This window comes from Melozone crissalis, unplaced genomic scaffold (genome assembly GCF_028551555.1).
Source record: "Melozone crissalis strain CALT ecotype California unplaced genomic scaffold, PUWL_Pcris_2 ptg000012l_1, whole genome shotgun sequence".
In the NCBI taxonomy this organism is placed as follows: Eukaryota; Metazoa; Chordata; class Aves; order Passeriformes; family Passerellidae; genus Melozone; species Melozone crissalis.
Genome location: NW_026535790.1, coordinates 3212416 through 3235581, shown reverse-complemented (window position 1 = coordinate 3235581; position 23166 = coordinate 3212416). Strand labels below are relative to the sequence as shown.

Genomic DNA, 23166 nt, shown 5'->3' with positions numbered 1-23166 from the left:
AATGGTGTTTGTGGAGAGAAAAATTTGTCTGTTTTTATGGAGCCAATAACAAGACATTACTTTTCCTTCTGTTTCTTAGATGGGGAGACAAATTAGTCATTGTTGCTTCCCAGGAGCAGCGTTACAGAGCTTTGATAGGCTGGGAGGGGGACCCTGACCTGAAACTCCCTGACTTTTCCTACTGCATCCTGGAGCGTCTGGGCCGAGCTCGCTGGCAGGGAGAGCTGCAGAGGGACCTGCACAGTGGGGCTTTCAAGTGAGTTTGTGTCTTGCTCTGAGAATTAAATAATGCTGATAACTTCAAACAGGGTTCTTTTTAAGTATTCCTGTGAGTATTTGAACTCTCATCTGTGTTGTAGTGCTTCATGCTTACTACCAGGAGTGCTTGGTTTGGTAGAACTGTGCTGGTCTCATCCTTGAGTTCATTGCCCTTCCTGATATTTTCACAGAGAGCCAGAAATTTGTCTGGTGGGTCAATACACCAAATAGGTTTCTATTGTGAAAGTTCTTGTTTTTTCTAAATAACTTTTTCTTCAAATTTGGGATTGAAAAATTATTTTCATTTCCTTTTCTAAACTGCTAAGTATCTTTCTAAATGTCTAAGTATCTTACCCACGTTCTGAAGGAATTCTTGGACAGCCACCTTTTGTCCACAGCATCTCCCTGTGTGACATCTCCTCCACTGAAAGGGAGGCTGAGTTACCAGCTGCCAGACTAGGCCATGATTTTGCTGATGGAGGAGCATTACACACCTTCTTAGAGAACTTCTGGATGTGTCCTGAAGTTCTGGAGACTATCATCATTGCTCCAAGGGTTCACTGTTTTTAGGACATGGGTGGGTTGTAGCTTGCACACCACCTGGTGCTGGTTTTTGCCACTTAGGGAGCTCTTGTAGGTAACTTAGATGATGGGGAAAACTTTTATGGGTGCTTTTCTGTCAGTTTGGTGGCCCAAGCCAGCTCTCCAAGGAGGGAAGTGAATCCCAGAGCTGTTCCAAGAAGGGCAGTGACTGCAGCATAGCCACAAGTCAGAAAAAGATGATGGAAAAGGAGGGCATGGGGATACAGTGTTGATTCAATCCCCTCATCAAACCATGTTATGATACTCTCTGCCTAAAGGCTCTAGGTTAAAATCAGAGGTATTTCTCTGTTTAATTGGATTAACTATAAAAATAAATTCCACAGATTTTCTTAATTGTGGATGTCCTAACTTCGAGTTGTCACTTTGAAAATTAGTACATGTCACTAAGGCTATAGGTAATATAGGTAAAGAGTTCTGGGTAGTGGATAATTAGAATTGTTTGCAGAAGTTCCTATTCCTGTAGATATCTTGCCATCTTTTCTTTAGGGTGGATGCTGGAAAGCTGCATTACCACAGGAGGGTGTTGGACAGGAGTGGTCTGATAACGATGCAGTCCCACGTCATCCGGCTGCCGAGCGGGGCACAGCAGTACTCAATTCTGCTCCTGCTGACTCGCTTCCATGTTGATAGGTATGCTTTAAGGGTCTCCTGGGTACTCCCTGACCTTTTACTGTGATGAGGGATTGTTCTGTTGTCACAGAACCATCAAAGTTTCCTGCAATTGATGCTTTCCATTTTATTAACTCCTCTTCCAAATGTCGGACACTTTAAAACTTGTCTTGGAGCTGTAAACAGCAGGTTCTTCCAGTGCCTGTCACCTGCCTGCGTAAACATAACTCTTCTTTTTGTAGCACTAATCATTCTGTTCATTTTGACTGTTTTCACTTAAACACATTTCTAGTCGATTTCTTGTTTTGTTTTCCTATCTTGTTTATGATTAGATCTTGTGCTTCTGTGGGTTGCCAGTGAAGTAACAGCTTGGGCTTAGTCATTGTTTCCTCTTTGAGGTTTTTTCTTAGAGACAAATTCTCTCATGTGCTATTCACAGAAGGAAAACTAGAATTCCTAAACCAATCTGAGAACACTTAGCATACTTCCTCTAATGACTGACAGTTTCTAAAGCTACAACTCGTGTTTATGAAGTTATATGCATACTTACATGTAAAATAATTCTCTTTTTTGGTTAGGAGGAGCAAATACGATATTCTGATGGAGAAGCTCTCAAGTATGCTAAGTGCTCGTTCAAACCAGATGGAAACATTAGGAAACTTGAGGGAAGAATTGGTGAGATTCATTACTCCTTCACATTCTCATTCAGTAGAATCTAGATGCTGAGTATCAAAGGCACTCATTCATACTGCCTGCTTCAAAAGTTGCACAAAATTCTGGACTAGGATAGCAAAAGAAGGATCTTAAAAACCTACCAGATCAAGGTGCTGGTGGTGTTTGTCATAGGGAAGCAGTTCTGTTCCAAGCACAGCCTCAGAAACATTTTGTCAGTGGATGTCATCATGCAGTTCTTGCTTTTCCACTGCTGCTGTTTGTGTGGGGGCAGAGCTGGAGGGGTACAACACCCTCAGGAGCATCTCAGGTTCTGCACTAAAAGGCTTTTCAGTTTCTTATGGATATCCTACCCCAAAATATGATGCTGTAAGAGCAGGTGGTGTGAATGCCTTTGATACCAGTCAGCAGCAGGTGAAGCTTTTGCCATTTTGCAGTGACTTTTTCCATTTCTCTTTGCATCAGGGCCTTTGTGAGAGAACCTTCAAACGTCTCTATCAGTACATGATGAATGCTGGCCTGGCCAAGGTTGTGTCTGTCCCATTGCAAGACATAAATCCCAATGGAGGACCCTGCAAGACAAAGAAAGGTCTTGGTTTTTCTCTCTTTCTGTATGATTGCGTTGATGCCATTCTATCTGTGAGCTTCATATCTTAAATTAAAAGAGGTGTAAGTAAAAAATCTGTCCATGCAATTATGTAGATAAGTGTGCTACCAAAATTAAAATGCTGCAGCCCTCTTGAATTAAGCATTTGTTACAGTTTTTTAAGGAGTGAATATCATCAAGTTGGTTGGATATCAATGTTAGCTGTGGTCTTGGGACCTGATAACACTGCTCAAGCCAATACAGAGTAGGAACAAAACTTCAACTTTCAGGTTGAAGTTAAATGACAAGTCAATAAACTTGACCAAAAAATACAAAAACGTAATGTTGAAAAGAAGGCTTATTATGAAATAAGTTAAAAACCAGACCATTCTTGGTTATGACTTTTCCTGAAAGTCATGAGAATGCAAAGCTTCTCTGAAAAGTTTCCTGTCAAATTATGGAAGGTCTTACAGCACTTGGAATTCACAGAACACAGAATACTCTGAGTTTGAAAGGATCTCCAAGACCATTGAGCCCAGCTCTTAAGTGAATGGGCTATACAGGGGTCAAACCCACACCTTTGGCATTATTATCTCACCAGCTGAGCTGATAACAGGGTTGAGGAAAGTGAGATGCCCAAAATTGCTATCCCAAAAAGCCACAGTCTGCTGAGGGGTGGTTTAATGCATAACCAGCTTTGAATGCCAATTTAATTGGTTCACAGGAACTGCTGATAATTTCCAAACGTGTAATGGAGAGACAAAGAGCAGGATTGCATGAGGAAAGGGAACAAAACAAAGCAACTGTTCTCAGGAAGAGATACAGATAAAACTTGCATGGGGAAAAAACTACAGGAAATAATAATGGACAGTATGAGGAGGGATAGTACCTCCAATGGAATTAATACAATTCCTGAAGGAAATCTAAACCAAATCCTTAATCACAGAAAATCCTAAGAGGCAGATTTGCAGGGTTAAAAAGAAAATAGTTCTGAAAGATGAAGTGTGTGTTTTAGAGATATAATGAGCTGTTTGTGAGGAAAAAAAAATCTGATATGAACTAAACATTGCAAATTACATAGTCTTTGTGAACAGTAGTGATCTTAAAGGAGCAAGTGAAAGAGGCAATAAAACCATGAAAAATTCCAGAAGACAAAAAAGAGTGCTGATTACATGGAGTTGGATTAAGGCTGTCAATAAGACAAATTCCTTCAAATCTTTTAAGTCTGGGGAAAGGAAATTCTCTGTAGGGAAAGTATTTTCTGAACAAAGAGAAGCAGAGGCCAAAGGTAGGTACAGCATCAAACATGGCTGAGAGAAATGACCCTGGTCCTTCAGGGATGTTCTAATGAGCTGCAAACACTTGGAAATAACACCCAAATGACCAGACAGCACTCCTTAAAAACAGTTTATAGGCAGTAGTAAAAGCATTTAACTTGCAATTAAGGTATTTACTTAGAAGACAAGAAAATACAGCTCCACTTACAAACCTGGTGTTTTGTGCTCTGTCAGAGATGGGCAAAACAGCAGCTGCATTTTAGTGCTTAAATTTGTTGGGAAAAATGCCACTTGATGAATCTTTCACTTGAATGATAATTCCATCTTACAGATGTAAAAGCTGAAAATCCACAAAAATGCCTTAAAAACACTAGGTATTAAAGGAGGATGAAATAATAATAGCTGATTTTCAGCAGAGATCAAGATAGTTTAATCTCTGGAGTTATACAGGAAAGAAGATAGAAATATGTGGGACACACTGAGGATGAAGCCAGAGCATCTGCTGTGGGAAGAACATTATTGGGCAGCAGGAGCTAAAGGAAAAGGAATTAGTTTGTTTTGGGGGATTTGTTTTCTATGGGGAGGGTTTTTTGGTTTGTTTTTTCAAACACTGCTTCCAGTGAAAATTAATGGGCTGTGGAAATACAAAGGATGTAATAACAGTGTTTGCAACCTTACCAAAATGTCAGCACTTAAACCCTAAGCAGCATCATAGGGAAAGGATTCAGCTTGAGTAAAATTAATGGAATCATGTGGGCTGGAGCACGGTCACATGGTGAAGTGACTGTGGGTTAACTTTGTGTCAGCTGGGCAGCAGCAACTGCTCAGATACATAAACACAACAGAAAATTCATCAGCTGAAACCTCAGTGATTCCAGCTAAAGCCTTCATTTGGCCTTTTCACCAGTGTGTGGCAGAGGGGCAGGAATGGCTGGAGATGTTCTCCCCACTGCTGCAGCAGCTCCTGAGTCACTGCAATTTGCCAGGGTGGCATTGTCCAGTAACCCAGTTTGAGTTACACTGGTGTGAAGGGTCCAGCAGGAGCTCAGTGACACTGAGAAGAGCAGGAGCTCAGCTCTCCTGCAGCCATCTGTCCTCACTCTGCCCTTTGCTGGGAGGTCCCAGTGAGTGGAGAGTTAGCACAGCACAGCTGATGGACAGGAACAAACTAAGATGTGGAATTAAATCAACAAGAATCTTGGGTGGGCAGCAGCGTGTTCTGTCCTTGTGGAAAGGAAAGGGTTAATACCCAGTGAGTGATCTCCCAGTCAAATGAGTGTTCTCCAGCTGTAATTATGGGCATCAGCATTTAATCCCTCCATTGATTTATTTATGCTGTGAAAGTTTCTCCCCCTGGACAGTCCTAGCATGGGCACAGATGTGAAGGTTTGGAGCACCTCAAGAGTTCACCTGATTGCCAGATTCATGCAAAGGGAAAAGCTGTTGTAAACATTCCTAGAAATACCCAGCTCTCTTTAGTCATTTGTTCCCCATTGCACTGCTACTTCTACATGTTGAGTAAAAAGTAAAATGGTTTGAAGCAGTGCACACTCCCTGCACTTTGTTAGGAGTTGTTACTCACACTTATTTTTCACAGGGACTGATGTCATGGTCCGTTGCCTTAAGCTGCTGAAGGAATTTCGGAAGAAGATGGAAGATTATCATGATGATGATGAAGAGATCATCACAAAAGTTGTGCAGCCTGTGGATATTGTTTGTGAAAGGGATATGCTCACCCAGGCTTATCAGTTAAGTAGGTGATTTAAGACATCTGAAGATTTTCCCATTACTTCCTTACTCCTTGTAGTATAAAAGAAATGTGTATATTGCAGGTGGTTTTACATTCTGGTTGCTTTTGTATCAGAAAGTGTAATTTTTTCATAGCAAAATGAGCTTTAAATCCAGATTAGACTGGAGATGCTGCCACCTGTTAGCCCTTCCTGGAAGCTTAGCAACTAGCCAGCAGAAACAGGATGTTTTGATGGGATGAGAAAAGATGAAGCAAACAGTGTTCATTATTCTCCTATCTCTTTTCCTTTCCAAATGGAGAAATTAATATCTAACTGTGGAAAGCTGCCAGGGAAGAAAAATCATCCGTGCTTCTCATTTGAAGCTGTCACCTCCATACCTCATTCTGCTGGGCACTGCTTCATGTAAAATTGTGGTTTATGACAGTATTTAGCTGAATATTTTATGTGTCTGTAAAACTGTCTTTAGTTAGTGGGGAATCTTAAATTTAATATTCTGGCATATAGTGTTGTTCATGGAAATATTAATGTACATAGAAATAGATATATATAAAATTCAGTCAGATTCTTTCCCTGAGATATTTCTTTTGTTTTCCTTTCTGCAACAGTTGAAAGTAGAGGAACCAAAGGTATTTCTCAGGCTGAACTTCGCCTGGCTATGAATGTGGGGAAGCTGGAAGCCAGGATGCTCTGTCGTCTTCTGGAGAGGTACAAAGTTGTCAAGGTGAGGCTAAAATCAAATAATTCTGGTACTTTTTGAAACTGAAGGTACAATTTTGGTTATTTGGGGAATAACATTAGACATTATGAACCTTAAACATTACAAACAGCAGAGATTTGAGAATGACAGCGGGAGAGACCTGGTAAGATTGAAAAGAGAATTAATTCAGCTGAGGAAAAGGTGTGTAAGGCAAGGGTTCAGTATTAGGACTGCAACCTGCTCTAATCAGAGCACTCAAGAATCTTGTCAGACCCTCTGTCTGTGTAAGATCATTAATCTACTTGCCTTTTGAAAATACCAGGAAATTCTGGAGCAAAACAGTTACTTCTCTAGGAGTTATGATTAAACTTCTTATTTCCAGATATTTCAATGGTTTTTTATTTTCACTAGACAAATCCACATGTCATGTTCTTGCATGCACCCAACAGTCCCTTTCCACAAAGGCAGGGTAATTGCCATCTTCCCTCAGTGGGGAATCTTTTTAGAAAAATCTTGTCATTTACTAGAGTGTTCTGTAGAGTTAAAAACAAGCTGTATAAACCATTGGAATAGCTAACATGTTTTCCCCCAGTCAGCTGTGAAAATGAAATCTTCCCTTATTGATTAGTGGAGTGTGTGAGTTTGTAGATCCCTGTTGGAGCAGACAGGACAGAATTCCACTGAAGTCTGAGTCACCCAGGGAGCTGCAGTGCCCTTATTTCACAAACATTTTTGTTCTGAAAAAATTGATTTCCACTCTGAATACACACAGTTTGTTCTTCCACAGACTTTTCTCCATCCCACATACCGTAGGAGTTTCATTCTAATGCACTGGTAATGCAGATTTGTTTATTTTTCAGGCAAAGGATTCTTTTTGATTTCTCTATGTGAAGGTTAGGGACATTTTTGTTACTTAAAAAAAATAATATTATATCTCTTGCTGGGTGGGGAATAACACTGAGAACATTTTCCCTCTGTTGATGCTGGAGAACACTGATAGAATGGAGAAGCAAGGTGGTGAAATAACATTCCAACTGTTTCCTCAGGGTTTTATGGAGGATGAAGGTCGGCAAAGGACAACAAAGTACATTTCCTACATTTTTGCAGAGGAGAGTGATTTGAACCGTCAGTTTGAGAGGGAGAAGGCCAGGAGTGAGCAGCTGGCTACAGTCACTTTGGCTCTGGTGCCAGAAGATTCCCCACCTGTGGAAGAGGCATCTCCTGGAGAAGAGGAGGCTGTGGCCTCAGAGTCTGACAATGAGGAACAAGGGAAGGACAAGAAGAAGAGAGGAAAAGGTCAAAAAGCCAACTCTGGTTCTCCAGTGAAACCACGTGTCCAAGATGATGTCCAGCAGACACCACCAGCCAAAGGTAACTTGTGATTTGGAAATCTGGAGAACAACCTGCATTTTTCTTATGGATCATTTTATTAAAAAACAAATAACATGTTTTTAGCTTCCATTATGGCTTTTGGCCACATATTTATTTTTAAGCCTATTTGGTTATTTCCCTACTTTGCCCCCAAATTGTTCTGGTTTGGAAGACCAGGTGTGGTAACCTCTGGAGATTCTCAGGGCTGAAGTGTTGCCTGGTGTCTGTGTCCCAGTAGTGTTTGTGCTGCCTCTCCTGACCCCATGCCATGGCTCCCCTTTTCCCTGAGCTCACACTCTGTGCTCCTTGGATATTCAAGGTTGGGATGACTTGACCCACAGCCTTACTCACCTGAGTATTTTGTAACAAAAATATCTTGTCCCCTGAAGTTAGTTACCTCAGCTTCTTCTTTAGTTATTTGGAACATGTTAGTGGAACATGTCCCCAGCCTTGAGGGGACATATTTAAAAATATATATATATAGTGGGAGGTTTTTTTACTTAATTTTTTAAACCTATTGAGATATTCCTATAACTTCTCTGATAAACTCCAATGTAAGAGAGGAGATCTCTATTTTTCTATGTAGATTATCTTTGGAGTTGTATTAAATTCTTATTCTGCTTTGAGTCAGAAGAGTCATGTTTCTGACAGAACTTGAGAATCTTTCAGACAGAAACTCTCCTTTCTTCAGACAGCAGTTTCTGGATAATCTCTTCATGACTTTCCCAGCTGTGAAAAGGTTTCTGAGTGGAGAGAATTATTTGATGACAGAGAGTTCACTTTTTTTTTAGGTTAACTTTTGGAGGCTGAATGCAGTCTTTCATGGTCAAACCACTGCTTCCAGCAGAGCAGAATGTATGAAAAGTGTAGCAGAATGCTTTTAAGTGCAGCTTCCTGGGTAGATGGGAGAATGCCTCTTAGAGAGAAAGCTGAACAGGGAGAGCAGAACAATTACAAGGCTTTTTGTTCTCAAACCAGGCTCAAAGCCAGCAGCTGTGAAGTCTCAGGGAAAGAAGCAGCCTTCCCCTCAAATTCTTGAAGATCCTGAGGAGCTCCCAGACAACATTTCAGGAGATAGCTCTACTTTGGGAAGTCTAAAGCAGGAGTCCAGTGTTTCTACCTGTGCTCATCCCATGGAGGAAGATGGAGATGTGGCTGAGGTGGAGGAAGTCAGACTTGAAGATCCTAAGGTAAGATCACATGTCTTTAATATCTTCTTGTTGATGCAGCTGTCTGAGTTAAGTTTTGTGCTCTTATAGCAAGACTTTGAACTAGAGTTTTTGTATTTATTTATCAAATTGTTTGGGGGTTTTTTAAAGTTAATTTCAAAGTACGTTCATATTTTGGCTGCCCTGCATTGTAGATATAAGTGAAAATTTTTCCAGGAGGGTAGGTGGGTATATAGGATATATACAGGAGGGTAGATGTCCAAAACAACAGTTCTGGGTTAGTTCCCTGGTGCCCTCCAAATTGTGTGCTGGCTGAATGCATGTCATAGCTTAATGTAGCACACAAGGGCTGCTTATCATCCCCTGTCTGCCTTCCTGGGAAGGGGAGATAAGAGACAATCTTCATCTGAGGAGTTTATTATAAATAAATCCATCCAAACGGGCGTCGCTATAGGACACAAAATAACACAACATGTTATTCCAAGGTAAAAAGAGCACTTTTAATTTCTAACTCCAACATTTATAGATTTCCAAAAGTGACTGTGGATTGGTGGGTGACAGTGCCACCTGTCCAATGACACTGGTCAAACTAACAGTCTATCAAATTTCTCCTCTGTGACCATGTTCACAGGGGTCTTAGGATGAGGGAAGAGACGAGGATCTGACTCCATGTTGCAGAAGGCTGATTTATTATTTTATGATATATATTATATTAAAACTATACTAAAAGAATAGAAGAAAGGATTTCATCAGAAGGCCAGCTAAGAATAGAAAAAGAAGGAATGATAACAAAGGCTTGTGGCTCGGACGGGGAGTCTGAGCCAGCTGACTGTAATTGGCCATTAATTAGAAACAACCAACATGGGCCAATCACAGAGGCACCTGTTGCATTTCACAGCAGCAGATAACCATTGTTTATATTTTGTTCCTGAGGCCTCTCAGCTTCTCAGGAGGAAAAATCCTAAGGAAAGGATTTTTCATAAAAGATGTCTGTGACAGTCCTCTTCCATAAAAGAATGCGAAACAAGTGTGTGACAAAGTTTGTTACAAGAATGTAAATATCAGAAAGCTTAGAAAAACTTCAGAAATCAGGGTGACAAATGGGGAATTGCTCAGCTGCAGACAGGCTGGCTGATGTGCCCTTGTGCTGTGCTGTGCTGTCCCCAGAAGCCCTGTGGCCCCAGGAAGGAGAAGCGCTGCAAGGCGGCGGCGCCGGAGAGGCCGCACGAGACCTACAGGCTGCTGAAACGCCGCAACCTCATCGTGGAGGCCGTGAGGAACCTGCGCCTCATCGAGAGCCTCTTCACGTGAGCCAGGGCTGAGCCTCCCCTCTGGGGTGCTGGGAGCACTGGGGGCTTGTTCCTTCTGCCTTGGCTTGTCCCTGCTGGCACCGTTGCTGTAAGGATGGGGAGGGTGGTTGGATCTTTATCAGCTCTTTGGAAGCAGCAATAGTTCCATGCAGATAATTACACAAGAGTGCGTTTGTTATGTCTCATAAATACAGATCAAAGAACTTATTTATCCCTTCACAGTGTGCCAGACTTGGGATCACTGTGACCCAAGTCATTGTACAGCACTTCCCTGCTGCAGGATTCTTGCATCTGCATCAGTTTTATCTCATCTTTGTTCATGTGTTGTTCTCTATAGACTGGAGAGACTCAGGTTTTCATGTCACTGCTCACTGGCGTCCTAGCAAGGCCCTCAAAGTTTGATTTTCAGTGCAGTTTTATGTGGTGTTATATCTCTTCTCCTAACACCTTATCTGAGATGGAGATACTTCCCTAAATGTTATAATGTCTTTCAGCCCTTTAAGATTTCACCTCCAAAAAGAAATGGGAATTTTGGTGTTCTGCTGGATTGGCAGTACTGTGTTGTCACAAACAGGATGGCAACATCCATCTTCTGTGTCAGCACAGAGGATCCTGGCATGTCAGTAAACCCAGGGCTGCTTGCTGTAGGAATTTAGTAAGAAATCATGGCCTTACTCTCCTCTGGTCTGAGAATTTTGAAACCTTCTGTCACCTTGTTTAATTGCAAAGTGTTACAAAATTAGAGCCTCATCTGGCACCAGCCTCAGCAGTGATTGATTGAGTCACATCCAAGCACAGGCTTGGAAGCTATTTCAGGTCTCTGCTGTCCCTTCAGTGCTGCCAACAGGTTCCTCACAGGTTCCTCAGAATTAGTGGAAGTTCTCTGCCAAGGAAATTTACTGGTGTTTGCCTTTCATTTGTTAATTACCAGAATGTGGTAATCTTTTGGGACAGTTGAAGTCTGTGTGTACATTCAGTTATTGGTTCATTCCCTTGTTATGTGCCAGGTCTTTTTCAGAATTGAGTCCCCAGGAGCCCAGAATTAGGGCCTGGGACATTTGTGGGAAAGTGCATGGGAGCACTTTCAGGCAGGGGGAGAGCAAGGTGTGAGCACAGCCCTGCCAACTGTGGCAAGGGAAGAAGGGAGAAGGGAGCTGGCTTCACATGGTGGGATATGTGTGTCTGTATCCATGTTGTGAAAGCAACAGTCATTTCTGTGCTCTGAAACCTTTCTGCCTCAAACTGAACTGAGCTCACAACTGCAAGAACTGACTGCATTTGTTAAATCACCACTAAAAAAGCTATAGGTTCTCCTGACCTTAGGGAGGCTGCAATCATAATTGCACTGTAGCCATGTACAGTGGCTATCCGGCATTGTGAATTTGCTGTCATCAGGGCAGGATTTCTCCCCTAACAAGGGAAAGATTGAGTATAAAGAAAAGAGCTGAAATGTAAAGCAAAGTTTGCAGTTGTCTCCAGCAAAAGGGAATAGGGAGCAGGGAAAGAAATGGCCATCGACCCCACATCCTGTAACAAACCACTTAGGCAATTCGGAGCATTGCTGGCCTTAAAATGCAAGGTATCTTTGGCATCTTTCAGACTTCAGAAGATGGTGATGGATCAGGAGAAGCAAGAAGGTGTCTCCACTAAGTGCTGCAAGAAGTCCATCGTGCGGCTGGTGCAGAGGCTGGCACGGGAGGGGCTCCTCAGGCTCTACCGCACCACGGTCATCCAGGATGGCATCAGCAAAAAGGTGACAGCACAGACACAGCCTTCACCTCACTTCTCACTCTGCCCTGGGCCTTTTTGCTGGAATGCGTGGCTGACTTCACTTCTTGTAGCAGAGCCCACAGGGGAGCTTCCCAGAGGCTTCATGTCAAACTAAGCTACTGGGAGAGCCAGATCGCTGCTTTCTGTTATTGGGCTGCAGATAATTGAGACCAAGGAATAGGCCAGAGATCAAAGTCTCTGAATCTCCCTTCCCAGAGGTTCTGCTGCTTATCTCTTCTGTGATTCATGGTTCTTTCTCTGCACTGCCAGGCTGCACCAAAAATCTGTTTAATCCTTTTTAAAAGCCAAGTGTGTGAAAAATCTTCAGTGAGCTTCTGAATTGAAATTTATAGAATGTGATTTTTAATTTTAAAACAAAAACCTACTGTTACTGAGGTTTATGGAAGTCAGTGGTTGTAGAGCTGAGACTTGTCACTTGCTCTGCTGTGAAATGCTCATCCACTGAAAATGACCTGCTGCCTAATTAGTGTAGAGCACATATGAAATCTCACCAATCTGAATTGTGTGTGTGCTTTCAGCAGCAATATGTGTTAGCTTGGCCTTTCACCTAATGAGCTCTGACTTTTCATTTTTCCTTCTCAGCCTAATATTTACAAGTCAAAGTACTTGTTTCTCAGATATTTCAGCTTTTAAAAACCCAAACCCCAAGGTCTGTAGAAATGTCATTAGCAGTTTATTGCTACAAAAACCATGTACTTTGACCTCTTGTTTAATACAGAGCAGCAACAGGAATTTTCATCCAAAAATGAAATTAATTTACTGTTAATCTCAGATGATTATGCATCTGATTAAGAGCCAGTATCTCCATAGACACCTTTTGTTTGTGTTGTGCTGCTGTGGACAGGTGGAGTTTGTTGTGCACCCCTCAGTGAGTCCCAGCGATCCCCTGGTGAAAAGCGCCATCGAGCAGGTGCGGTTCCGCATCTCCAACTCCAGCACTGCAAACAGGCAAGTCTGGCGTGCCTGGGATGGCCTGGGGGAGCTTGGCTTATCTAGGATATGCAAAAATATGCAGAGGAAATAAACACAAGGTAAGCAAAAAAAAAACCAAACAAACAACCTGTTCTTTAGCAACAGAGAAATGGGAGCGCGAAGCTGAGGCGACGTGCTGGTATCTCCTGAAGTCAGGGAAGAACAGGAATTGAGCTCTGCTTATTTTTTACCTAAGTGCTGTGTGGTTTTACTGCAGGATTAAAGTCCCCCAGACACCAACATCCCAGGAGCATGGTGAGGAGGAAAACCAGGGACAAGAGGCAGTTTCTGACTCAGGAAATACACAAGAAAGCTCATGCAAAGCTGATAATAGTCGGGCAGGAAAAACTGATGATAAAATGGGCATAGCACAGCTAAAGAACTATCATCCTGTTACAGGTACAGCCAACTTTGGGGTTTCTGTCATCCTTCACCTTCCTATTTATTATTTATAATAATTTCCATATGTCTCCTAAGATACAAATTTTTTTTTCTCCTCCTATCAAAATAAAATTGGATTTATATTAAAGCAGTCTAACTTATGTTTTCTTAGCTGCTAGTGTTTTTTACAATTGTGAACTGAAGCATTTGTATTTACTACTACTTCTTTACTATTTGTATTTACTTTCAACTGCCCATCTTCCCTTCCACTTTACTTCATATTATTTTTGTGGAGGGAGCTGTTTCTCCTGCTCTAATCCTCTTTTTGTTTCTATTTGGTCTTTAATCTTCCCTCCCAGTTCCAGGACTTGGACGTTCTCTTGGCTTTCTTCCCAAAATGCCCCGCTTAAGAATGGTCCACATGTTCCTCTGGTACTTAATTTATGGACACCCTTTAAATGAAACACGGCAAAAAGGAGGCAATGATGGTGAGAAAACAAAAGGGCTGGATGAGAATGCAGCTGTAATTGAAGCACAACCAGATGGGACCTTGGAAATTGTGACAACTGTGGTGAATCCTGAGAGCTCTGCACAGGAGACTGAAGTAGATCTGTCTAATCAAACAGGTAAGAAGTGGCACAGCCTGACTTAATTACAGCGCTTACCATGGTTCAACACTGCAAAACAGATAAAAGTCTACTTCAGAAAGGTTTGAAAATCAAGGATTTAGAGAATTTTCAGGTCATTTTGGATTTGCAGGCTGTGACCTGCCAGTTGTGTTGTGCTTGAGCAGTCACAGAGAGACTCTAGGTGTGAGTGTTGGGTTTGCTGTGTCTGAGGCTGTGTTCCTGTTGGCAGTGTACGTGGATGACTCCTCCTGGATGCGTTACATCCCTCCCCTGCCCGTGCACAGGGAGTTTGGCTTTGGATGGGCTCTGGTCAGTGACATCCTCCTCTGCTTGCCTCTCTCAGTCTTTGTTCAGATTGTACAAGTCAGCTACAAGGTAAGGTGCTCTTTTGTTTTCCTTCAAAGTCTGATGATGGCAGCTGTACCTATAGGCTGGAACAAATATCCCCTTAATCTGTTTTAGCAAAACTAAACCCTGGAGAGGAGAGGAGACACTTCAGTCTTTTACAGAAAAAGTAGTTGCTTTTCACAGCCTCACTGAAAAAAAAATATAGCTCTGTAATACTGCAAAATTTTAAGCTACTATTTTGCCAAGAGCTTTTTATAATCTCACTGAATCCTCTGCCTTATTGATTAACAAGAATAATGTTTAAGCATTTTACAAAAGCAGTAAGGTTTACTTAGAAAATATTTCAGTAGGCAATTCAGGTAGCAAGCTTTATACTTGAGGGGATAGTTACGTTTTGCATTTTGATTAACTTCTAAAATAATTCTAGGTGGAAGGTCTGGAAGATTTTTTAAATGATCCACTAAAAAAGCACACTCTGATCAGATTTCTTCCAAGGCCAGTCCGACAGCAGCTCCTCTACAAAAGGTAAGCAGCTGAGTCAAAATAAGAGGCTCTAGAGAGGAACCAACAGTGGCTGGTTGTTTTCTCAGTTATTTCCTGTCTGTGTCAAAGAGAACTGTGGCACTTAAGACAAGGACCATCAATCCTCCAAGGGTAGTGTGCCAAACTGTATTTTTCTCTCCCAAATAGAAGGTAATAAGAAACTAATAAACAATATTCATGTATGCTGTCAGGCAGTGCTTGAGAGCTGGGAGGTTCTGTCCTTCATAACTCATGAGAAGGATGTTGTTTCTGTATAAAACACACTCCAGACTGCTGCTAAATTCAGAATTTAATAGGGTCTAAGTGTTGCTGTCCTTCATAAATCTTTCCAGAGGTGCCACATTTCCCAGCTTCTGCCTCTCACACATTCAGTTTCTCCTCATTCTCTCTGTGGCACATCTGCCATGGTTTGCCATTTCTCTTCCAGGAGATGTAAAACGAGGTTGGACTGAAGAAAGGAGAGTGATGTGAATGTGTGGAATCAAGAGCACCATGTTAGTTTTCCCCAAAAAGTCACTGCTGACAATTTGTGAATGGTTGGAGGTTTAGATGACGTTTTCCAAACTTGCAAATGTGCTTTTGATGAGGGAGCAGGGCTGGGCAGTATCAGCAGCCATCATGGGGAGCCCAGGTTTGCAATTCCAAACCTATTGTTAAATCTTAGCAATTAGAAATTGGATTGATGGCATTTTCTCAAGTCTGCAGGCTCCATCTGATGGAGTGATGCAAAACAATATGACACATAACCAAGCTGTCTCTTCAGCCTCCTTTCACTAAAACTTCTAACTCAGCCAAATTTCTAAGCTTGATCTTTCTGACCCCCAGAGAAAACTCCTGCCAAAATCCAACTCCCATTTAACTGCATTTAATTAGATCTTAGTGAAGTTAAATGTAGGCAAAGCTAATTTTTTACAAACTCTTTCAGAAACTAAATCTTGCAGAAGGTTCCTGCAGCTGCCAGAATTTTGCCATAGATATAGGTATGCAGGATGGAAAATGCTGCACTTCTTGCACTGCCAAAGCTTTGAGCAACTGAAAGCAGTTTCTTGGAGCAGTAATTTTAAACAATCTGAACTCCAAGAATCATAGCCCAGTTCTCCTTACATACATGTATGAAAGCCTGTACATACCAGTCATGTTTGCTTACTCCTGTCTTCTTTACATAACATGAAATTGTCTGCAGATCTGCTGTTGACCATATTTAATTCATTTTTACAGATGTTATTTATGGCTTATTTTCTTTCTTGCTAGCAAAATTTTGCTTAGTATTTGACTAAAATATTGAGTTTGTTATTTTAGGAAAGGAAGTTTTGACCCTTGGGGTATTACATGTTTTCCAGACCACTTCAGAAATTCTGTAACTCAGTGGTTTGCTGAAACCTGAAAGCTCAGGTTTGCTACATGAAAATGTTGAATTTTCTGGTATCACTTCTCTATTTTCATGGGTGCTAATTGTAACACTCCTGCCATTGCTCCAGGAGGTACATCTTCTCAGTGGTAGAAAACCTTCAGAGATTATGTTACATGGGACTGCTGCAGTTTGGCCCAACAGAGAAGTTTCAAGACAAAGACCAGGTAATTAAAATTTAAATTGCAATTACTCTTTACGAATCTTCCAAGATTTTGTGTTGGAGTTCGTGATGTTTCAGAGGTATGTGCAAACCTCCAGATCCAACTGATACTGAAAGTTGTTCAGGTAATTTTTCACCTCTTTTCTCTGGAAGGGAACTCCTCAAATGTATAATGCTGAACACTGCACACAGTAATGACCCAGGAGGTCCCAGACTGGCAAGACTTAATGAAAAATGAGTATGACAGATTCTTTTCCATCAAGCTGTTAAGCTTGGATGTCTGACACAGAATAAAGGCACTGATCAGAGTAAAATAATGAGATTCATATGCATCTTTTTAGATAGAGAGCCCCTGCAAAGGAGAAAGCAGAAAGGTAATGAGGCCCCAAACACATCCACTCAAATCCCAAGTGAGGGCTTGCAGGAAATAGCCACTCTTTGGAAACTTGGAATATCCTGTGCACAAGGGAGAAAAGAAACTGTTCTAAATCTAGAAAGGAAATTTCTAAATTGCTGTTAAGGGAATTTGGGAATACAGAGCAATAGTGTGGGAATGGGTGTGGCCTCTGTCAGAGCAGTGCCTAAAAACAGCAAAGACAGAAACTGTCCAGTCCTAACCCAGCTGGTATGTCCTGCTGATGAGGCAGTTTCAGTGATGTTTACAGCCTGAGCTGTGCTGTGTGTGGCAGGTGTTTGTGTACATGAAGAGAAATGCTGTGATTGTGGACACCACCATCTGTGACCTGCACTACAACCTGGCCCAGAGCAGCCGCCCCTTCGAGCGCCGCTCCTACGTCCTCAACACCCTGCAGGCTGTGGAGAACTTCTGGTTTGATCTGCAGTGTGTCTGCCTGAACACACCCCTGGGTATGGCACACCTGGACCCCTGAGCACCCTCTCTGCCCCTTCTGGGCACACCCCAATTCCTTTTCCCTTCCTAAAACTTGAGCCAGGCTCTGGTTTTCTGTTGGATGCTGCGATGCCCAACAGATAGGAGGAATGATGCACAGAATTCCATTATATAAGAAGGCTAATTAATTACTTCATTATACTATATTATACTAAAACTATATTACATTATTTTACACGAACTATCACTAACTAACTAGGAAACCCATGACTCTCTCCCCAAGAGTCCTGACACACACACATGGATCCAATTGGTCATTGAATCCAAACACCATCACCAGAATCCAATCAAGCAATCACCTCTGGTAAACAATCTCCAGAACACATTCCACATGGGCACAAACACAGGAGCAGCAAATGAGATAAGAATTGTTTTGATCATTCTTTTCTCTGCTTCTCTCACAGCTTCTCTCAGGAGAAATCTGAGAAAGCTAAATCTCTCTCTGTTCAGAGGGCATGTGAATACCACAGTTTTCCACTTCTACTGTTTCGGAATGTTGTCCTGTGCATCATAAAAATAAAATTGGGAGCTGTGTCAATATAATTCTATAAAGTTGTGATCCACTTGTGTTGAAAGCATTGCTGCCCTCTTGGAAGTATCAAAGTTGACAGTCGCCCTTCTCTGTGAGAAGGACCCATGTTGTATTGAGAAGGGGTAAGAATGGCAGCACTATGTGGGAGCAGCAGTTTGCCAGAGCAAGGTGGATTGGAGATAAGTAGAATTCTGAGCTGACCCTTTGTCTGTGCAGGAGTTGTCCGCTGTCCTCGGACAAAGAGGAGCAACCTTGCAGGGGAGGAGAGTGCCCTGGAAGTGGAGAAGGAGCAGGAGTCAGCAGTGAACAAACACAACCTGGAAAGAAAGTGTGCCATGCTGGAATACACCACGTAGGTGCTGCAGCAGGGCAGGCCAGAGGAGCTGTGCAGGGGTTCAGGATGTTACTCAATAGCAAAAGCCCTTGAGGCTGGAGAATCTCAGCTGGGTGCTCTGTGGAGTTCAGAGCTGAGCAGAGTCCAAGGAGATGTAGTTCTGTTTCATGTTCCCAATAATTTGGCTGCCAGATTGTTGTGCTGGAGGGATGGAATGAGCAGATTGGGATTTCTTTCCAGAGCAGTACTGATGTGTGTTGCAAGAGTCCTGAGGAGAGCGGAGTTGGGAGGGAGGAAAGGCTTTCCAAGTACTCTAAATGCCAGGAGTAACAAATGTAAAGGTTTTTTGTTCCTGTGCTTTTTATCATGGTATCTCAAGTAGCTTCAGCAGCTCCCCAGTGCCACAGCCTGAATCCTGTCCCTTTGTGCTGCACTCGGCTGTAATTGGTTGCAGATTAATTTCTAATGTGCACTGTGATCTGGAGGTGATCTCTGGAGCATTTAATCTTCTGCCTAATCACACCCAGAATACCTGGGAGGGTTGCATGCTCACAACATCTGACAGCCATGCAGAACACCAGCTAAATTTTTTTGATTGTGTTGTGCACTGTGGTTTAGCTCTGTCAATATTCTATTCTGTTTCAATAAACAGTCTGTTTAAAAGTATTTTCAGTTAGTTCCATGTTGCAGGTAAATATATCAAGTTACCTTGAAAAAAATAATGGAGTTGAGGGACCCAATTCCACTGATCCTTGCTTGAACTTGCATATGTGTGGCAGTAAATCTTTTAAATTGGATTTTTGGTGTTTACTTGCAGTTAGGCTGGGGATGACTGTAACATCTTTAAGAAAGAAACAGTTTAGGGATGTAATTAATGGTGTAATTAGGTGTAATATTACCCCCTAAACTGGAAGGGCAAGGGGAGAGTTCTGCGCATTGCACACACACCAGTAAGAGCTCTGAGAAGGAATCTGCACTAAATAATTCCTGTGGGTTTGTTCCTCTTGCTGGCAGAGGCAGCAGGGAAGTGGTTGATGATGGATCCATCCCTGGAGATGGGCTGGGAGCTGCAGGTCTGGATTCCAGCTTTTATGGGCATCTGAAACGCAACTGGATCTGGACAAGCTACATCATCAACAAGACCAGGAAGGTGGGTATTTTAAAATTTGTACAATTCTCCAAATTTTAATGTTCTTAAGGTTGAGGTAATGACACCAAATTCTGTTTGCGTGCTCTCAGTAAGGGTTTGCAGCACTGGAACAAAATGAGTGCCAGATGTTCACAAATCTTGGTGCTGAAGTGAATGAAAGAATTGGACATAAATTTTATTTGAAAACTGAATTTTGAATTTGTTAATACATTCAACCAAAGGAGAAATACTTCAATGAGCAAGCAGTTCACACTGCTCAGTGGTTCCTCTTTCCTTTCTGGAATGTAGAAGTCGTCAGACAAAAAGAAAAACATCCAAAACAAGGAAATACACAAGGAAAACTATTTTTAAAAAATAGGGAGCCCAACACATGCAAATCAGGACTCTGGCTAATGTCCTGTCTCTGATGGAAGCTTGTAAGAGCAAGGGATATTTCCTCAGAATGCTCTCCCAGCTGTCTGCAATTTTGGCTCAAGGCCATTCTAAATCTGGGACTGATGTTTCAAAGCAGTAATAGCTTTTTTTCTTTTAGTATTAATATGTCTGGTTTTTGAGCATATGTAAGTCTTTACTATCCCCAGCCTCCTGTGGCAAAGTGTTTCAAATTCCTGCTATGTGCCACCACTTCCTTTTGATGCCTTAAGCTCCTCAGTAATTGAAGAACTGAGGGAAGCTGTGAAAAATACATTCTTCATTTTTCTCACTGTTTCACTGGATTTTTGTAGACATCTCTCATGTCTCTCATATTCGTCTCCTTTTTTTAAGACTGATATCTGCCATTCCCAGCATGGAGCTGTCCTGTCTTTAATCATTCTTGTTGCCTTTATTCTAATCTGTGATAGTTCCACCTGTCCTTTTTAAGGTGGAAATACAGTCTGAGAGTGCTTTAAGGTTGTGGCCAAGCACAGATTTTTGCAGCTGCTTAGTGTTGCTTTAGTTCCCTAAGAATTCCATGCATTTCCTTTCCTTTTTCACCATTACCAGGCACTGAGCAGGGACTTTCACAGAGCTGCCTGTAATTACTCTCCCCTAAGCAGTGCACAAATCAGAGCCTATCAATGGATGTAAAATTAAGGTGCTAATTTATTTCCCTCAGGCAGGATCATTTCACTCTTAATTCTGTCTGCTGTTCAGTCACCTCATTGCTCAGCAGTAACACAACCTCCAGCAGCTCTTTCCTCTCTGCTTTCCCCTCCACATCTTGTGACCAACTTCTGCCCCCAACAAGAGAAATGGGTTTAGCAGAGAATGGCAGAACTCCCAACACATTGCAATTGGTTCAGGCTCAGATTTAGGATGGGCAGAATGCGCTATAGGAGGGATTTACTCAGTGTTTGTATTTGTATTTTGGTTTTGTGCTTTTCAGAAGTTCCTTTGAAATGTAAAATGCTAGCACTGTTTTACAGCAAACTCTGCTCAGCCTCTGCAGCAATGAAATAATAAAGCATTTCTTTTACAGTAATTACTGCTTTTAACCTGAGGACATTTCTAACCTTCACAGTCTAGTGGTCATTCCAGGGTGATTTAAGAAAAGCTCTGGAGCCATTTTAATGTGTGGTAGTAATAATACAAATGAGTTCTATCTTATAGCCAAGGATCTTTTCCTTTAAACTGAAAATTTATTGCTGACACTACTGAGATTATAAAAGTAGATTGTTGTTGTATGTTACCTTTTTTAAAGTTATATTGTCTTAGGAAAATACAGGTCCTGAAAATGGGCTGACAGCAAGACTCCCAACCTTCCTCACCAAACACTCCCTGCCACTCAGTACTGGAGGTAAGGCCTGAGACTGCCACAGCTCCTCCTGCCTTTGTCAAACCCAGCATGAAGGGTGTGGGTTGTTCTTGTCTCCTTCCAGTAATCTGGGATGCTCTTGGGGCAGTAAAACAGATAAATGATTTCATTCCCTATTACTGACTATATGGAACAATAATTTTTTATCTAGTATTGATAACATGGGCTGGTCCTGTCTCTTTACAGTGATCTAGAGTACTTCTGGGGCTGTAAAATAGATGTGTAAATAAATTTTTATAAAACAATCATTTCTATCCTTTGTAATTTCTGATGTGCAGTTTGCAGAAAGTCCAGAGGGACCAATGTTTTGTAGCACTGTTTTCCAGCCTAATGTTTGAGCTAAGGAGGAGAAAATGCTTCAGGTTGAATGTAAAACCTCAGCTCTGTTCCCTTGTGTTTGTGCACTGTAAACTAGGCTTAATTACTCAATGATTCCTCATTAATGTAGGAATTTATTCTGTGAGCTGCTGAGAAGGGGCATGAAATGATAGGACTAACAAAGAGCAGTTCTGAGAGAACATCTGTCTTTTAATTTACTGAAATTTGTCATTTGGTATCTATACCTTAACATTGTAGAATGTCATTGCTATTGAGCTCCACTGCTGTAAATATGTGTCATTTTAGGTAACAAAATTAATATTTTGGGAGAAGCAAAGGCGGGAGCAGAGTCACTTTTCCAGAAAGAGGAATGCATTGAAATAACTAAAGAACCAGCCCAGGATCGAACGAAACGAGTGAGAGGTGGAAAAAGCCAAAAGAGGAAGAGGCTTAGGAAAGATGTTGGAAAGAAGCCAAAGAAGAAAAAGAAAGGTAAGAAACAGGAAAAAGCAGCATTCTTTACTATGCCTAGGCCTGCAGGAAGGTGCTTTGGCAAAGAGGGCAGGACAGGGCAGCTTTGTGGCCGTGTCTGTGGGCTGCTCAGTCAGTGGGGAGGAGCAGCAGCACCTTGTACCCATGAGCTGTGTGTGAGCCACAGCTGCACAGGCTGGAGGAATCCTCATGGAGCCTGTGCCAGAGCAGCTCCTGCAATCCATTATCAGCTCTTGATAGCTGGCTTAAAGATTCTTCTTGGAATGATGCTCTAGGTTGTCAGTTTGCCAATTAAAGTGTTCTTTTTCTCATGCCTGGGAGAGCTATTGCTGCATTTCACTTCTAGACTGCAACTTCCTTCCCTGCTTGCCTCTCATTCTTACAAACTTGAACTGCTGCTGAGCCTGAGCTGAGTGCTGAGATAAATGTCTGGTTTTATTTCCCTGGGTTTGCCAGAAGAGGATTCTGCAGACAAAAGCAAACGGCTGCGCTACCACGACAAGGCTGACCAGAGCGCGCTGCTGAGGATGACGCGGCTGCGCGTGACCTGGACCGTGCAGGAGGACAGCCTGCTCATGCTCTGCAGGATTGCCAGCCACGTGCTCAATGCCAAGGTGGGAGCACTGCTGAATTTGAAAGGCTGTGTTCTGTGAACTTGTCTAACCATTCAGTATCCATCCACAAACAGCCTCAAAAACTGAGAGATTTGACAAACCAAATTAAAACAAATGATGGCTCACGGTTAGGTGACTTGTTTGACAGATGGAGTTTTGCACCTTAGCTAATAGAGTTTTACAAAATAAGTTTATATGCATTAACTATCATCACAATGTTAGTGATAGTACCTGCCATTAAAGAAGTTTTTTCTATCCAAGAGAGAGGGGGAAATGTGGGAAATGGATTTGTAGAGAGGATGGCTCAGCTGCGTGTGGCCTGGACGGTGCAGGAGGACAGCCTGCTCATGCTCTGCAGGATTGACAGCCATGTGCTCAATGCCAAGGTGATGCACTGCTGAATTTGAAAGGCTGTGTTCTATGAACTTGTCTATCCATCCACAAACAGCTTCAAAAATGGAGAGATTTGACAAATCACGATGG

General features: G+C 42.1%; 1 protein-coding gene across 2 annotated transcripts in view; it reads left to right on the top strand.

The window, feature by feature from the left end:
- The window catches only part of GTF3C1 (general transcription factor IIIC subunit 1), a 41338-nt gene that overhangs the window by 1523 nt on the left and 16649 nt on the right, over positions 1–23166 (top strand). The window contains exons 3-24 of one of the 2 annotated variants that reach the window (XM_054270831.1): positions 80–256; positions 1348–1491; positions 2049–2145; positions 2608–2731; positions 5603–5758; positions 6362–6477; positions 7500–7824; positions 8803–9014; positions 10161–10300; positions 11903–12056; positions 12939–13042; positions 13284–13465; positions 13807–14073; positions 14306–14451; positions 14852–14949; positions 16446–16542; positions 17228–17405; positions 18197–18332; positions 19329–19464; positions 21160–21241; positions 21884–22069; positions 22526–22683. In XM_054270831.1, coding sequence (XP_054126806.1) covers positions 80–256; positions 1348–1491; positions 2049–2145; positions 2608–2731; positions 5603–5758; positions 6362–6477; positions 7500–7824; positions 8803–9014; positions 10161–10300; positions 11903–12056; positions 12939–13042; positions 13284–13465; positions 13807–14073; positions 14306–14451; positions 14852–14949; positions 16446–16542; positions 17228–17405; positions 18197–18332; positions 19329–19464; positions 21160–21241; positions 21884–22069; positions 22526–22683 — 3415 coding nt within the window. Of the gene's footprint in view, positions 1–79; positions 257–1347; positions 1492–2048; positions 2146–2607; positions 2732–5602; positions 5759–6361; positions 6478–7499; positions 7825–8802; positions 9015–10160; positions 10301–11902; positions 12057–12938; positions 13043–13283; positions 13466–13806; positions 14074–14305; positions 14452–14851; positions 14950–16445; positions 16543–17227; positions 17406–18196; positions 18333–19328; positions 19465–21159; positions 21242–21883; positions 22070–22525; positions 22684–23166 lie in introns of those variants that run through there. The other variant, XM_054270832.1, reaches the window with a different exon arrangement.